The 16217-nt window shown below is 39.4% G+C and overlaps 1 protein-coding gene across 3 annotated transcripts; it reads right to left on the reverse strand.

Moving 5' to 3' along the window:
- Positions 1 to 913: 913 nt before the first annotated feature.
- ctdspl2b (CTD (carboxy-terminal domain, RNA polymerase II, polypeptide A) small phosphatase like 2b) lies at positions 914 to 15163 on the reverse strand. 3 transcript variants are annotated; one of them, XM_042492904.2, is made up of 13 exons: positions 14969 to 15163; positions 10843 to 11033; positions 9064 to 9199; positions 8827 to 8976; positions 8477 to 8725; positions 8261 to 8357; positions 7168 to 7279; positions 6952 to 7038; positions 6270 to 6332; positions 6101 to 6180; positions 5748 to 5874; positions 4947 to 5042; positions 914 to 3761 (listed from the first exon to the last, which is right to left on the reverse strand). In XM_042492904.2, the coding sequence occupies exons 2-13, from the start codon at positions 11008 to 11010 to the stop codon at positions 3696 to 3698; spliced, it is 1431 nt and encodes a 476-aa protein (XP_042348838.1). In that variant the 5' UTR covers positions 11011 to 11033; positions 14969 to 15163; the 3' UTR covers positions 914 to 3695. The 3 variants fall into 3 exon arrangements, with proteins under 3 accessions (XP_042348838.1, XP_087933116.1, XP_087933119.1); XM_088076990.1 differs by lacking the exon at positions 14969 to 15163 and adding an exon at positions 14168 to 14960; XM_088076993.1 differs by lacking the exon at positions 14969 to 15163 and adding an exon at positions 11263 to 14127.
- Between the last annotated feature and the right edge of the window lie 1054 nt (positions 15164 to 16217).

Genomic DNA, 16217 nt, shown 5'->3' on the forward strand with positions numbered 1-16217 from the left:
TTTCCCAAATTGTTTCAACGGCTTTATTGGGAAACCCCTTAACTGAAATATTTTAAGTTTTGAGTATAACCAAGTATATAAATTCGGGGCCAACTTGAATGTTTTTCTTCCTTTAATCCCTCAGAATTATAGAGAACCCTATTAAAGTACAATCTATGAATTGTGTATTTTAAATGTATTTTTTAAGGGAATTAAATCGTTATTAATGACAAAGACTTGTGATGGTTAAGTATCTTTTTGTTGCTGTTTTGTGTCTTTGTGTTGTGTGGTTTCTCTTATGTCTCCTTGTTTTTTTCTCTTTTTCAGTTGTTTGTATCTCTTTGCAGTAATTTTGCCTTATTTTGTTGTTGTTTTGTGTCTCTTGCTGTTCCACTGAATCTATTCTGTGTCTCTTTGTCTTCAATACGTATCATTTGGGCCCCTGGGCCTTTGCAACATAGGCCCCGTTAGTTATCCATGATATCCATTAAATCCTTGGCAAATTAACACAGTATAAACCTTGGTGAAATGAAAAACAGTTAGGCCCATTACAGTTGAAAAGGGCCCAAATGTTGTCAGCCTGCCCCGTTATTTAAGACCAAGACTGGGAAACATCTCCTTACTTTAAGCACAGAAGAAATTGTACCTTTACACCACAACATTCCTATTTTGTCCCACAAAATGTTCCCAATATTAAGCAACATATCAGACAGTGCAGAGAAATAAAAACAGAGCATGCAAGAGTTTTTTTAACTTTAAAACTTTGTTTCAGAAATTCAATGTAACTGTATATACACTTTACAATAGCATATAGCCTGACGGCTAACAAAGATGTCTTAAAACATTTTTAAATACATCTTCAGCACAAATAGCAATTCTTGCAAGTAAAATGGCTTAACGGATATTGGAAAAAAAAAATCATTAACACGATTGCTCTTTTCTGCAGAAAAAGTGCCATGATTAAAATTTAATTCAGGACTTTCCCACAAAGCAAGCGGTATTCTCTACATGCTAAGTTTAACAGTTCAGTGACATTGCGCTAAACTAAACATACAGATATTTGTAAGAAAAAAAAAAACACTCCATCTGATGTAAAGTTAAATCTTCATTAATACATTTAAAAAGTAGATATGACATGCCTTTTGAAATCAAAAATACAAAAGATTTTCCTTACTTTAAGGATTTTTTAAACATGAAGCTGCATGTATTGTACAACACTCAGTGTACAATAAACTGGTAATGCACATAAAAATGAGCTGGATGACAAGTATCAAATGCCTCCCACCGATCCTCCAGAAACAAGCCGCGACTGATAATTATACATGATCACACTGAGGGGACGAGCACACCCGGGCTACATCACACACTCGCGGTGAGGCTTGCATACTGAAAGATGGCAGTCAGGATGGCGAGAGGTCATGGGGGAGGGAAGGGGGCTACCATGGGAGGACCTCAAGACATGTTTCCTTTTCCACACACGTTAGTCTCCTTTTTAACATCTGAGCGGCAGATACCGGCCGCCATCCCTCCTCATCTATTTGTTCTAGCTGACGAGGAGGGATCACGAGGGTTTGGAAACACACCTGAGACTTCACCCCATGTTCAATTTACATTCATAGTCTGGACATGTGTACTCATAACATCACGTCTGAGTAAACACCATTGTGCCCTGTAACAATTTTACTTTAATACAAACTAATTCTAATTTCTGGAGAGCTACTAACTTCTGGTGAACAAAATAAAGGCAAAGACGGGCGGGCGCTGAACGGATGAAAATCATCACTGAGCAGAACCTGCGTTAAGTGGGCAGCAGGGATCGATTGGGCAGGGCACAGCAGGATTCACCTGGCAAATGTACTCACGTGAGAGGGGAGGAGGGGGCAGTACAACTCAATGGAATCACAGTACACAACACATACAGCACACTGAAAAAAAGAAAAAAAAAAACTAGGGGAAGGCTGGGTGTCTTCAGTTCACTATCTGCAGAGCTTTGAGGTCTGATTGTCTCTTTCCATCTTAGCGTTTTGGGGGGGCGAGAGTGCAGGAGACGCCGCAGGAGGGGGATTTGTAAGGAGAGGAATTGTATGGCACTGTACAGGCAATCTAGACAAATCCAAACATTAGCTTTAACATAAAATGCACTTTGATTCAAACTTCAACTCATGCCAAATTGTCACAGAGATTCAAGTCTTTGAGGGTTTTGGGGCGATGGCAGACGAGCGTTTGAGCTTTTTGTCTTTACCTCCCAGGTTTGTAGGGATGCCAACGAAAACATCTACCTGTCGACCTACTGTTTGTCTCACTATTAAATAAATAACAAAATGTCAGTTTGGCTTGAGTGTCCAGGCTGATGTCGGGCAGAAACACATTCATATAGTTACCATTCTGAAACACGACGCTTTAAACTGCACTTAACAAAAGCGGAAAAGTATGAAACAGGTCGAGGAGCGTTGAACTGTTAAAACAGTATGTTGCTGGTGCCAGATTTGGCTGGTACAGGGTCTGGCCATGGATTTCTACCATGGGTAGACATCATGACACACTGGCAGAGATGTGCTACATTAGTCATAATGCTACTGATATAGCCATCAAATTACACATTGCAACTAAAAGAAACTTTAGCCAGAATACTTGATTAGGAGTAAAGACAATACTGATTATAGACAAATGACAAATCAAATACTATAATTAAAGAAAGGTTAACACGTATCACTTTGAAAATGAATGCCCTCAAACCTTTACAATGTGTCAGATTTACAGGTAAGGAGATTCTTAATCCTAACATTTAATTAAGGAGCCATGTTGTGTCCACAGTGAAGCCAACACGTTGATTTAAACCTCTATTTGTTAGAAAAAAACTAAACTTAAAGTCCTGGATTAATTCCATTTCATTTGACTATGCAGTGGACTGTCATCATTAATATGCACCCATGTTCTCCTAATAGAAAAAAGGCTTACAATAAAAACTTACACGACCCCTTTTAAAACATCATATCTTACAAACAGAATAAAACATTTTAAAACGCTATCTTTTTTTTTTTTTTTTTAAACAATGAAACACCAGTTTTACCAGAAAAAAAAAAAACTGCAACCAACAATAGAAACTTGACTCAGCTACGGAGGAATGCATATGATTTTAAAGGCTACAGATTGTAGGTTTGCCAAACACCAAATCAGTGAGTGTGTGTGTGTGTGGCTAGGAGTAAACATACACACATGCACAGATTGATTTACAGGCCAGTCATTCCTGCTGAAAATGGTGTGTAGCCACAGAGTGTGGTTATTTTGTCAGCGTCAACAGCGTGAGCACCAGGGATTGGTTCATGTTCGGGGACTCGGTCGGGATGGAGTTCCTCTTTACCAGGTGGCATTTTTCTATCCACTAAACCAGCACCAAGACTTCAGAATTTAGTGTGGAGGAGAAGTCCGGCTCCACAGCTGGAGAGTCAGTCAAAAAGAGGAGTTCACCTGGGCTTGTTCATAGCGTGTGTAATTTCATCTGTAGATTTAGATATTTAGAAAATTTCGCCCAGATCTTTAAAAATGTTTTTCCTTTAAAGTTCTTTTTAAAAAGCAATGGTGGATTTTAAAACAAAAAAAAGCTAAAATTTAAACAGTAATGGCAATGTTGTAGTTTGTAATCCAAAGAGGGGCTTTTTACACGCATGTTGTTTTCAGTCTTTTCCTATTGTCCCGTTCCGAGACTGTGGTCAAGTTCAATCAGGGGGCAACAAGTCGTGAAGCCGAAACCTTTCCCGAACGTGCGGCCGCACATCCTCGTTCTGACGGGTTCAGCAAGCAGGAGAACCATGAAAGGAGGAGATTGAAGAACAAATTAGATTCACTAAAATGATCAAATATTACTCTGATGAACTGAGGGGTGGGAAAAAAAAAAAACAATTCGTCCATGCATCATGATGTAGATGTGGACGATTTAAAATCAATTCACAAACGTCCATAATTTTCTAATCCAAAAGTCTGTTACTGACATGAAGTCAGAACGAAAGAAGTGGGACTCAATCGTGAGGGCAGTGCCGCATGCAGATATTCAGCTTGTAATTCGTCTTCACAAAAGGCAGCGGTTGCGAGCATGTTCCAGTTTAATGTCTACATATTTACACTTGCGAGACAAACATGCAAATCCACAAAGTTTTTTTTTGTCTTTTTGTATCATTCTGTGTTGCCTCCTAAAATTCTGAGTCTGTGAATGCAGCACAGGCAAAGTTTCTGTTTTTCAGCAGCATTTTGTGGAGTTTAAGTTGCAGGGTGGTTAATTGATCAGTTGATCTGGTCAGAGCTGATCAGATCCAATCAAAGGATGAGATGAGCAGCTGCTGCAGAAGCAAGTGAATGCAAACTTTTGGACCCAGCACAATGAACGGTTAGTTTTACTTTCACTGTGCCTGACTTTCCTTTGCTCCATCTGTGATAGTATGCACTGCGCACCAAACGTTTGATGCAATGAATGACCAAACGGTAATATAAATAAATTCCAACAGCGCTCCCAGTAAACTGTCCAGTTCCTAAGATGTTTTAATAAGTTTGAAACCAACAGTATGTGAATTGCATACCATTTCCAGTGAAATATTACAGTACACAAAGACTTGACACGACGCTGGCATAAATATTGCAGAAAAGATGAGAGTGAGCAACCGCAGATGGATACAATCTGACTGGTGCTCCCTTATTTAAAGCTTACGTATAGAAAACATTGGGGACCTGGACAAGAGCAACACTGTATGTAAGGAAGTAAATTCATCTGTATATTTAGTTATGGATCAATACAAATATACTGTTTTAAAAATGGCAAATAGTCACAGTCAGAAAAATAAATAATGTATAAAAATTAAAATCTTATGGTTGCCCTCTGGATCATAACTGAATCATAAGGTGCCTGGAGATTCCCACCGGAAATGTAGCTGTTGTAATAAGATCAACAGTGGCTACTGAACATTAGGACAACTCACCATCTCGACCAACTTCTCCAGGAAGGGCACCAGCTTCAGCAGCTCGTTGTCATTCTTGTCCATGAACCAGCTCTCTATGGGAATCCCATTGGACAACTGTGGGAATCAAGAACATGAAAATTGTGATTACATGAGTGATGTCTTTGTATTTTTCACTGACCTCAAATATGCCTCTGCAACGTAACGAGAGAACTGCAATCAAAACTGTGAAATGATTAATGTACTGGGGTTTCCCACCGCATATAATAGTGAACAATTCCACCTTACATGGGAAGAAATTCTTTCACTTTAATGAAATTTAATATTCAAGGAAACAAGCCAGACAGCTTTATCACACAGCAAACACGCATCTAGTGAGTAGGGCAATTGTTTAGTCATCTGATACATAAATCTATTACAAGATGTGTCAGAGTCTGTCTCATTCAGCTCAGCAGCTCAGCAACACCCTACACTCGCTAAAATGTTCAGGGCTTTTCCCAACAAGGAAAAAGTCAGTGTCAGTGTGTGAGAAAAAAAAACACTTTTTACAGTCAGGTATCGGTGTAAAGTTAGTTTGATAATCACTGTGTGGACAGCAGTAAAATCTCTATTTAGTTTGTTATGACCAGCTGTATTTCTTTAGAAGCTCCATTTTGTTCTTTTTTTTTTTTTTTTTTTTAAAGAGCTCTGCCTCATCTTGAGGCCAAAATGTACCTTTTCATGGCAAAACTCTGAACATAAACATGAAGTTGGTGACAACTATTGATTCATGTCAAAATCAAGATGACCCCCCCCAGTGTTATATTTTGTTCAAGTGTTCACCTGATATGCAAAGGCTTGCGGTGAGTTATCGATGATGATGGTCTTTGACAGATCTCTGCCCAAGATGTTGAGGTCCTTGATGTAGTTTCCCTGGACACAAACACAATGCTCTCGAAACAACCTGTGTCTACAGTTACAGTGGGGAATGAAAGGAAAGAGGCAGGAGAGAAAAAAATCAATCAGGGACAAGGTCAGAGTAATCAATAATTCAGAAAAACCACAACACTGACACCTCGACAGCAGCACATGCCAGCGCCGGTGCTACGCACAGCTTTTTTAGCTCAACCAGTGCGCTACATCAGCGTTTCAGTTTAACGTGCAATTATGATCGGCCAACACAAAACACATCGTACCTCACTAGCTGCTTTTTAGGATCCAAGATGTTGAGCAGTTTGTCTGCATACACCTTTTTAGAGGCTGTAAAAAGGATGATCTAAAAAAGGAAGAAAATTAAAAAGTTAATTTTTCCATATCTAATGCATTTACAGGATTAATCAACAGGTGTGAACAGGTTATATTTACCTCATAGATTTGAGACATGCGTTCCAGAAACTCTCTAAAGAACGGCCTCAGGCGCACATACACCTGCACATGGCAACAGACCAAAGGTGAGCAAACATGATGATCAACACAGACAATGTTTACTAAAGGTTGACACACATTTATTTAAAATAGTATTTATTTCAGTTTGTCTATTGTGTTGGGAAGGTATTCAACTTTATAACAAGTTTGTCTACCTTTGGAAAGATACCAAATCTGTATATCAAAGTAAGGCGTTTTACAAATGGGACTGTACCCCCCTCTACTGGCAATATGACATAAACTAAAGGAAACATTCCTGAAAGACATGGGGTACCCACAGATTTTCAGGGAAAAAACTTCAAAACTGTCCCACTTTTGTATGAGATGATTGCAAGGAAAAAATGAAGAAATGTACGTGATGGTAAACAAACGTCACACACCGATGCATATTAGTGCTATGTTACGTCGACAGCTATAGAAAATAATTTTGTTGTTACGTTGCATGTTGTGGAAGGTTAATCACAGAAAATTAGAGTAACGATTTTATTATGCAAAACAAAATTCCATGACTTTTCCAATAGTTTCAATGATTTTCTACTAATTCCATGACTTTTCCAGGCCTGAAAAAAAGTGATTGTAAAGAGTTTTTCAAGACTGTGGGAACACAAAAGTCAGCACTAACCTGGTAAATGACATCTTGAAAGAGGACAGGGAAGGTAAGTGCTGCATCCTCCAGCTCATTTAAACTGCAGTGAACCAACGTTTCATCCTGATGAACACAACAAAGACAAAACTAGGAAACCCTTTTCGATCTTAGGACATCTTTCAAAAATTCAACAGAAAAAAACAATGACAACAACAAATGATCACTTCATTAATTTCCTGTTTTATAACTGACCAGGTCTAGGACCAGAGAGAATTCAGGCGTGCTGCGTGTCTTCAGTGGCAAGGCTGGCTTACGAGTGAGCTGCTCTTCTGTCAGTGGGGGGACGTGCTTGATGAAGAAATACCTGCAAACCAAAACATCACACAGTTTTAGTCAATTAAAAAAATCTATTTAGACACCATAGTTAAACCAAACCTCACTTTACTGCATTGTTGTGGGTTAGGGCTTCATGCTGGTGGTCTGGTTATTGTTTGCCTTTAAAGCGATAGCTGAATTTTTTTTTTTAGAGCCACATACAGCCAGCAAATTGTCTGGGGTTTTAACAGGTCTAGTAAGTTCCTCCAGAGCTTAAGTGTTTTCATGCCTCACCTCTAGGGCACTGATTATGAAATTATGTCCATCTTTTGTTTTCACTAAAAGCTGGATCGCACCGTTACATAAGACTGTTGATGTTTTTTTGCAGGGCATTTTTAATGATAGTGCTCGCCTCCCCACAAGTAAACAATCCACCAAAAAAGTCCAACCCTGAACCTATTTTCAAGCGCACCGTTGCTGCATTTTGGGCTGAGTGCCGCCCAAGACGACTGTGATCTGTTTAAAAAAAAAAAAACTCAAGCCAGAGTTTTTCTTCCCGCTATAGCAGAAAGATCGTCAGTGATTCAAGACCTTTCTCCAGTGTTGAAACAGTGCTGTGGATATAGTTCTGGCAACATTAGACTAAAAATACACTGTGGTAGTACTCATACAACCCCACATCAAAAAATCTGAACTATCCCTTTAACACTTCCCTGATGAAGGCCTTTTGTTGGCCAAAACATGTTGGCTTTTTATCCTGTTCCTTCATGAACTAGCCTTTATGATAAAGCTTTTTATCAAAAGAAGAGTCCCTTGGTTTAGCTCCCCTTTTTTCTACTATTCTACTATCTCCCTGCCCCTTGTCAATTTCAATATAAGTAAAGTCAATTTCATTTATAAAGCCCATTATCACAAATAACAATTTGCCTCAGAGGGCTTGTTTTCCAAATGTTATCATTCTGGTTTTGTTTTAAATTGTCTTGAATGGGGTCTGGCTATAAGAATACAGATTTTTATGATTGACACTCACGGGTCAAAGACTTCCCAGTCTTCCTCATAGGTTGACTCTGGTGGCACTGCGGCAGGAGGAGAGTCCACATATGCCATATCTGGACTGGAGCCTGGAGCTTGTACCATAACAAGAACAAGATGTTAAAAAGAACAAGAACACAAACAGTAAGAAATTCTAACCTCAGCTCGAACTCTTAATGTTACAGAACCACACTTTCTCAGCTGTGATATCTACCTGTGAGGGGTGGAAGGTCAGCATCTGCACAGAGCTCTCCCTCCCCTGCTGTGGGAGATACCTCAGGGATGTGGGGAGGTCGTAGAGGTGGCAGCTGTGATACACTAGAGTAGAAGTTAGTGGTGGCACACAGTTCCTGTGTGGATGTGGCTGTGCTGGTTGGTGTCTCCACAGCTTGTTCTATGTCCAGCTGTTTGACGATCTCCTCAGCTTCCATTGCCTGGTCTGGGGAGTCTGAGCCAGAGGAGGCTGTAAAAAAAAAACACAAAGAGGAGGCGTTTGAGCTGTGTACTACAGACATAACATGGGTATGGGCATGACGCTAGCAATGACTCAAAGCAATGACTTGCCATTTTTAGCTGGTGAGAAGAAGTTAAAAACAGGGGAGAAGATGGTCCCAAGAAGGGTGGTTCTGGGAGGGCTGCTGGGCACTTCAACAGCCGTCGTCTCCTCCAGACTGCCATTGGGCTTCTCCTTACTCCTGTCATGATTGGTTGCCTCTGCAGAGGAAAAGTAACAGGTCAAATCGAGTTAACAGGGACAAGTGAAAAATAAAGACTTGTGTTTTAATTTCAGTCTCCGCTTACGTCCATTGATGGAGCCTCTCCTGCCAACCCTGGTGATAGTCCTGCGGGGGGTGTTGGTGTTTGGTGTAGAGGTGATCAGGTTGTTGTCCACATCACAGTGGAGTCGTGTCTTCTTGGCTGGACTCTCTTCCTGCACCTTAGGAAGACAATACACAAGGAAGAAAAAAACTGTTGTGAATAAATAGAAACAGAAAAAAATATTAGGTTTTGGCTATTTCAGATGAAAGTGAAAGAAACATAGTAAGATCTTTGGTCATCAATCAAAAATGGTGATCCTAAATCTCACTGTAGCTCTTTTTACACAGAGATTGCGCTTTAAGGCCACGAAAAAATGTCCCTTCTTTGTGCCTTTTTTTTGCATTTGTACACAGAACCAAACAACAGCTCATTATGCCACTCCAGTGTGTGATTTTAGACTGCATGCCAGCATCGTAGAATCAAACAAGACTTGACAGCTTTTGACAATTCACTGAGACATAAAAAAACATCCGCGTCAGCAGCACTATCTAACAATAACAATGTCATAACCTAGCAATAACAATCATTTACCTTCTCTGTTATATAACGGCTGATCTCATCATTGTTCAGAAGGTAAAGAGCCCCTGAACATTAATGTTTTTCCAATATGTGGACATTTATGACAGCTGTTTTTCATTTTTGAATTAGCCCCTAACTGCTGCGAGCTGCTTTTTAAATCTCCTGCGGTGGGTCACACAACACCTCCTCAAAATGTCATTAAAAAGTCACACCGGTCCTGCCGGTTGTCCCGATTATACAGACACTGTTTCGGTACTGTTACTACCTCCTGTGGCGGCGTAAAGGCGAGACAACTTTGTACCCCTATTCAGTGATTGTACCTTATATACAGAACTGTGAGGCAGCATAACAGTGCAATATCTCCATCTTAAAAAGGCAGTATAAAGGGGTTTGTGAGACATTTGCCTTCAAACCAACCAATCTGAACAAGGAATGAAACACTGAGTGATGCAACTTTTTAAGCAGTATTCTCAGTACATCGTAATACTAAAAAGGAGAGAAATATACAGTTTAATGATACAGCCAACGCCTTTTTTGTGTTTCTGCATTTTCAAAACACAAACGAATGGCGTTTTTACTGTTTACATCTTTATTATACCTATGGTGGGATACACAATGAACCTGCAGGATTACAGTGGTCATATACTGTAAAGTGGTTATGAGTATCAATGATCAAAAAAGCAGAATCCAATTAAAATATTCCTTTTTTAAACTCAGCTTCTTAAAGAATAAACTACAGAAAAAATGGAAGCAATATGCTACAAGTGTTAGATTAGGACTTAATGGGGAAATGCAGGAAGGACTATTAAACACCAATATCATGTAAAACCATCAAAAAGCCCCCGGTCTCTTTCTAGAGGAAAAGCCTGTTTTAACCGAGTTGACTTTTCCACTTGTTACTGCCTCCTGTCCCTGCACACCAACTCTGTGAGCCAGAAGCTAAAATTAGAACCGAGTCCGAGTTCTCAGACAAGCTGCTGCATTCCTCCAGACATTTCTTGGGAAACATGACACTCTGCACCATGAAACACTGTATTTAATTCAGCGACCTGGAGAGCACAGTGCTAAATACAGTTTATAAGACAGAGAAGTCCCAGGAAGGCTCAGGTAGCATTGTTAAAGCAAACACACGGACAGGAGGAGGACGAGATTTCAGTGTGCCCAGAAGGGGCACCACACTCGTGTTTGCATTGAATCCAGTTAAGAAGCGGGGCTGTTTAATGTGATCATAGACGTCGTTACCTTAACAGCATTTCCTCTGATGAACTTCTTAATGGTCGAGAATATGCCCCTCCCTCCGCTGGTAGGAGTATCCTCTTCTACTTCTGAATGCCTCCGCTTGGTACGGGATGGGCGGCTTGCCAGACTGGGGTTCGGCTGCTGAGACGCCTTACGCATTCTCAGCCTCATTGTTTTAGCAGTCACATGTAAGGCTGTTTAAAAAAAAATCAGACAAGGACAGATGGCAGAGAGAGGAAATTACTAAAACTTTAACAGTCAAGGAAATACATTTAAGCAAATACTCAAGTGTTAAGGTGGAAAAACAGGTTGTTCTAAGAGTCTCAACTGGATAAGTCTGTGAGGTGTATCTATCTGTAGTTGGGTTATACTGGTGCATTTTCTGCTAACATCTGGATGCATTCAAGATCCCATTTCACTTACATCACAGTGGATCACAGCAGCCGCAGCTGGCTTTACTTCCATTCGTACAGTAAAAAAAAACATCACAAAGGATCTTACTATACACACAGACACACTCCTTATTATTAGCCATGTACAAACAAGATCAATGTTTAAGTTGAAACAACAAAATTTGAGACTTGAAAACTCTACACATGGACAAAGATTTCTAAATGTAACTAAAACCCATCTGAAGGAAACACACTCCTTATTTTCTAAAGTTGAGGAATTTAATTGGCCAGAGTTGTCCTCGAGTATGCACGGGAAAAACGTAAAAACTATTCACAGTGAACATGAATTGTCAGTCAAGCATGCCAACCCCCTTACGCTTACGTAACAGCAGCTGGTTGAAAATGTGTCTGGACATATCCACAACCTGTCAGGAACCCTAAACATACAACAGCACCCTCTCAGTACATACTGTAAATCTCCCATACTGTAAATGTCCTTTACTACATCTGCTTTACATTTACTCAGGGGTGTTTCCGTGAACACAGCAGAGGTGTTCGGTGCCGTTGCTCAACTGCACATGCACAAAAACACGGGTTCTTTAGCAGAGCGCTTCTTAAGATTAAAGAAACAGGCAAGCAGGAAAAATGGGACAAACCTGAGAGAGAATTTACTTGTATGTCAGTATGAGAAGGATACACTGCCTGATCTTACAGCATCCAACATAGCAATCAACTAGAAATGTTTTTGACTTGAGGGTGCTATTGAAAAATGTCAGCTACACTAAAACATCTCTCTAGGAAATATTTTACAATACAGCTCAAGCTGAAAATGATAACCCATGTAATATTCAAGATTCTAGGAGATGATTTCACAAAATTAAGGGTGCGTGTGTACTTAAGCCAGTTAAAATGCTGATTAAGCAGTGTACCTCTGAGCTTTGATGTAATCTGAAAATGCCTTGGTTTGCTGCTTTTCTCAAAGATCAGATTGACAGACAAACTTGTAAGTATAAATATGGGCTGCTATCGCATTTCAGCCTTAATTGCTAACTGTTTTTCTATTTCTTTTGCTATGCCATGGCAATAAACCAAGAAAGAAATGATTTCCCCATTCCCAGTCACAGTATTTTGACTTGGCAGGAAGCTGTACAACACAAAATGTTGCCAGTGTTTCCCTTATTGAATCATCCACCTGTTATTTTGGATCAGCAGTCTTTTTTTTACTTTTCAAACTACCCAGCAAACACAAATTTCAAACAGTATGTAGTGTTTAACAAAATGTCTTAAGGACTTCTTTTCTTAAGCCATTGTAAGAGAGGACCTCTCTTGATGCCTTTTTGAAAATTATTTAACCCTTAACATAAAAACAAAATATTTTACAATTTGGATATACTCATCCACAGCACTGACATTGTCCTAAATAAATTAATTATGTCTCTATCAGGCAAGATAACTTTACTTTTGCAGGTCAGTGCTGCACTACTCATATTTTACAGATAAGTTTGATTTCCTTTTCCATCTTAATTGATTCTATACCAGCTTGAAAAACAACTGTCTACTGCCCAAAAATCTCTACTTGCTCCTCTTATAGTGTGCATAAAAATAACATGCAGTACCACAATGGTACTTTTGTTTTTCTATGACTGAATTGAGTTTATCTAAACACAGGATGAGAAAAATGTCAGAAACAAAAGCCTAGAAGTAAATATGTTGGTGAACCTTGTGTTTGTTAAATCTGTCACAGGTGCTAATTATAACTACATGGATGTTATGTGTCGCTGAGAAAAAAATATTCCACAGGTTGTCAAAAAAAAATCAGTATTACTGATGGTCTCCTTGTGATCATTGCTCTTGTTTGCTAATGCAACATTTGTATCCCCTTTTAACACTTCCCCCTCATCACAACATAGTTTTTGTACGGATGCATCAACAGTTAAAGCTTTAATTGTTTGGACTCGTGGGGAAATTAATTTCTCCAAAACCTCATGTGTGTAAAAAAAAAAAAAGGCATATATTGCAAACTGGCATCCTCTTCGAATCTATGATATTGTAATGTTATTAACTTTGATCTTTTGTCTATGTTGATTTATTTTAAGAGGTCGTTCCTATAAATACTACTACATAATGCCTTTTATCTGCCAATAGGCATATTACTTGTCGTTTCTCTCTCCTTTCCCGGTTGTATACACTGCTAATGTATGTACAACACACGCGGTTTTCCGATTTCTGCTAAATAAAAATCAAAATCAAGTGCCCCTTATCTTTACTGTATGATTAAATCTTGCCACAGCTCGCATAGCAACAACACCATGACTGCTGAACATCCACCTCTCTAGGATATCATCCACTAACCAAGGATCATGCACATAGCTAGGTACGAGCAAGTGAGCGGGAAATAGGAACATGCATGCCACTGAGACTGTATGAGCGAGCTAGCCTACGCTAGCCAGGGAAACACAGCAGAGAAACAAGCAGGGCCTCACTTGATAGACAACCCGTTCCCTCTGCACAATTTACTCCGAGGCTAAGGTTGGCTAACTGGCTAGGATAAATGCTTTGGCCAATAAGTGACAAACGCATGTGCCTTACCTAAACATATATAATTACATTTATTCAGATGGCGCATTTGGTCCAGGTGCAATATTCGTGCTTGTATCAACGTTTGTAAAAGTTGCACTAAATAATCACGACTACAAAGCTTTACAGCTAATACAGCAGCTAGCTCTAATAAGCTAACGCTACCATAACGAGCTACAAGAGGTCGTGTGTCAGCGCGTTAGGGGTTATGGAGGTGTGCAACATTGCTTTCTGTAAGTTAAGTTTATTTAAACACTGTCAGATTGTACAAGTTGTGCCTGTAGGTAAAATTAACGTGACACTGTTAACAAAACTCGGTGACATTAGCATTTCAAGACGAGCCCGACAGGCTAACTTACCTTTGACGACCCAGTGCGGCATCGTAAATTAAACAAAATAATGTTAAAACAATGAGCTGAAGTAGTGAACACTAGTTGGCTAGCTTGTGTTAAGTTTGCCAAATGGGTTTATCCGACTGTCTTTTTGAATTGTAGGCAAGGTTATCCTTCGCGTTATTTGGAAGTGAAACTCGTCAGACATCGTTAATCAAAACAGCTAGCTAACTCAGTAATGACATCCAAATTATCTGTTTATCCCGTCGACGCTATCTTTATCTGACAATGACGTTGATGGGATTTCAGTCATCAGCTGTGGTACACGGACACGTCTTTTTCAACACTAACCGGGAGGAAAATAGGAAAATACTGAGTTAGCCAGCTAATGTAAACCTAGCGTTAGCAAAGCTCAGTTGTGGAATTTGGGCGACGTTAGCATCAAACGAAGCTAACTAGCTAACACTTACGCTAGTTAACATTAACTTATCTTTGTTTTAACGAGACAGCGTAAACACATATACAGTATAAAAATAATATTCCAGTGAATATTTAATTAAATGCAAAGAAGTGAGCCAAAATTAACTAAACGTCGAGTCGACCAGGAATTAGCGAGGTCCGTGCTAGGCCGTGTTTTAGCTGCCCTTAGCTATTAGCACCGCTAGCTTAGCGTTAACCCTACCTAGCCTTCTTGAAAAATTGCTTCGGGCTAACAGATGTGCACAGGCAGGGAAGGAAAATATTTATCCTGTCGTTAGCCAACATTACATAAACCGCAAGCCAAAGAAGACAAATGAACGGACAGGTTTTGTTACGTTGCCGACTTACTTTACAGTGATCCGCAGTGTCCGGCGATAACGACTCAAGACCGATTAACCATCACAACAGAGGCAGTGGTTGTTTTCGTGATCCGATCCGACTTTTTCTGTGTATCTACTCAAGGGCCGTCTCCGAAACGACACATCGTTGTGTTACCAGGCGCCATTTCCCGCCTCTGCTCAGTCTCTCCGAGGCAGATACCCGTATGGGACACAGACACACCCCCTTACCTCTGAAAAACACCAGCCAGTCTGCAGCGAGGACCACTGCTTGTCTTTTTCTTGTCTTTCATGAAGGTGGTGGACTGATCATCTTTGGATGACTAAATATTCATACAAGCCATCGGACATTTATGCATTTTTTGCTTAATACAAAACAGGACACTACAATTAAGAACTAAAGGCATTCAGGTGCAAAACATCAACACATTAGAAAACCGACTAAGGGACTGTTCGTTATTTCGTTAAAAAAAAGGCGGGGGGCTGACACATGTCAAATAAAGTGACTGATGAAATATCACTATTTAAAGCTCAGATATGGTTATGTATTTTCTGACTCATTCGGCCCATATAATCTGTTCAAAGGCTGGCAGAAATGTGAAAATCCAACAATAATTTCTGTTTTTACAGTTTCTGATTTTTTAAAAATTGAACTTGCTTTATTTCAAACATTTAAAAATAATAAAAATAAATTAATGAAAATAAACAAAATACTATGCACATTAAAAAAAAAACATTCAAAGAGGAGTAGGAAGATGCAAAGAGCAAAATATCTGTCTACATCAGTACATGATCATAGACCAACCATCTGGCTATGTTAAATGGTGCAAATTTTAAACCAGCTGGTGATTTTTTTCAAGAAAACATGGATTTTTTTTCTTTTAAAATGGCCCAAATTACACCTTTTATCATAGCCAAAAAATGTAAGAACAGAAATGATCTTTGGATTTTCAGCGGTCCTTGAGCACATTATGTGGGACAAACGCCTCTGTCAGAAAAAAACATAATCCAATGTCAGTTTAAAATAGTTACATTTATCAAAATCATTTTTATTCCATGTTTCATTTAAAATTTTGTCACAAATAAACTGTACTACCTAACCAACATGCACAAAGAGAGTGTAAAACCACAGCTCTTATCTTTCCATCTCCAGGATTTTGTCTTCAACTTCTCATGTTCAAACATTTAAGGGTAAATTTACAATATCTAACAACTACTTTATGGTGGAGAGAGGGTCATGCATTTTCCCCAAGCCACTC

This window comes from Plectropomus leopardus, chromosome 1 (genome assembly GCF_026936395.1).
Source record: "Plectropomus leopardus strain MGB_pleo_1.0 chromosome 1, ASM2693639v1, whole genome shotgun sequence".
In the NCBI taxonomy this organism is placed as follows: domain Eukaryota; kingdom Metazoa; phylum Chordata; class Actinopteri; order Perciformes; family Serranidae; genus Plectropomus; species Plectropomus leopardus.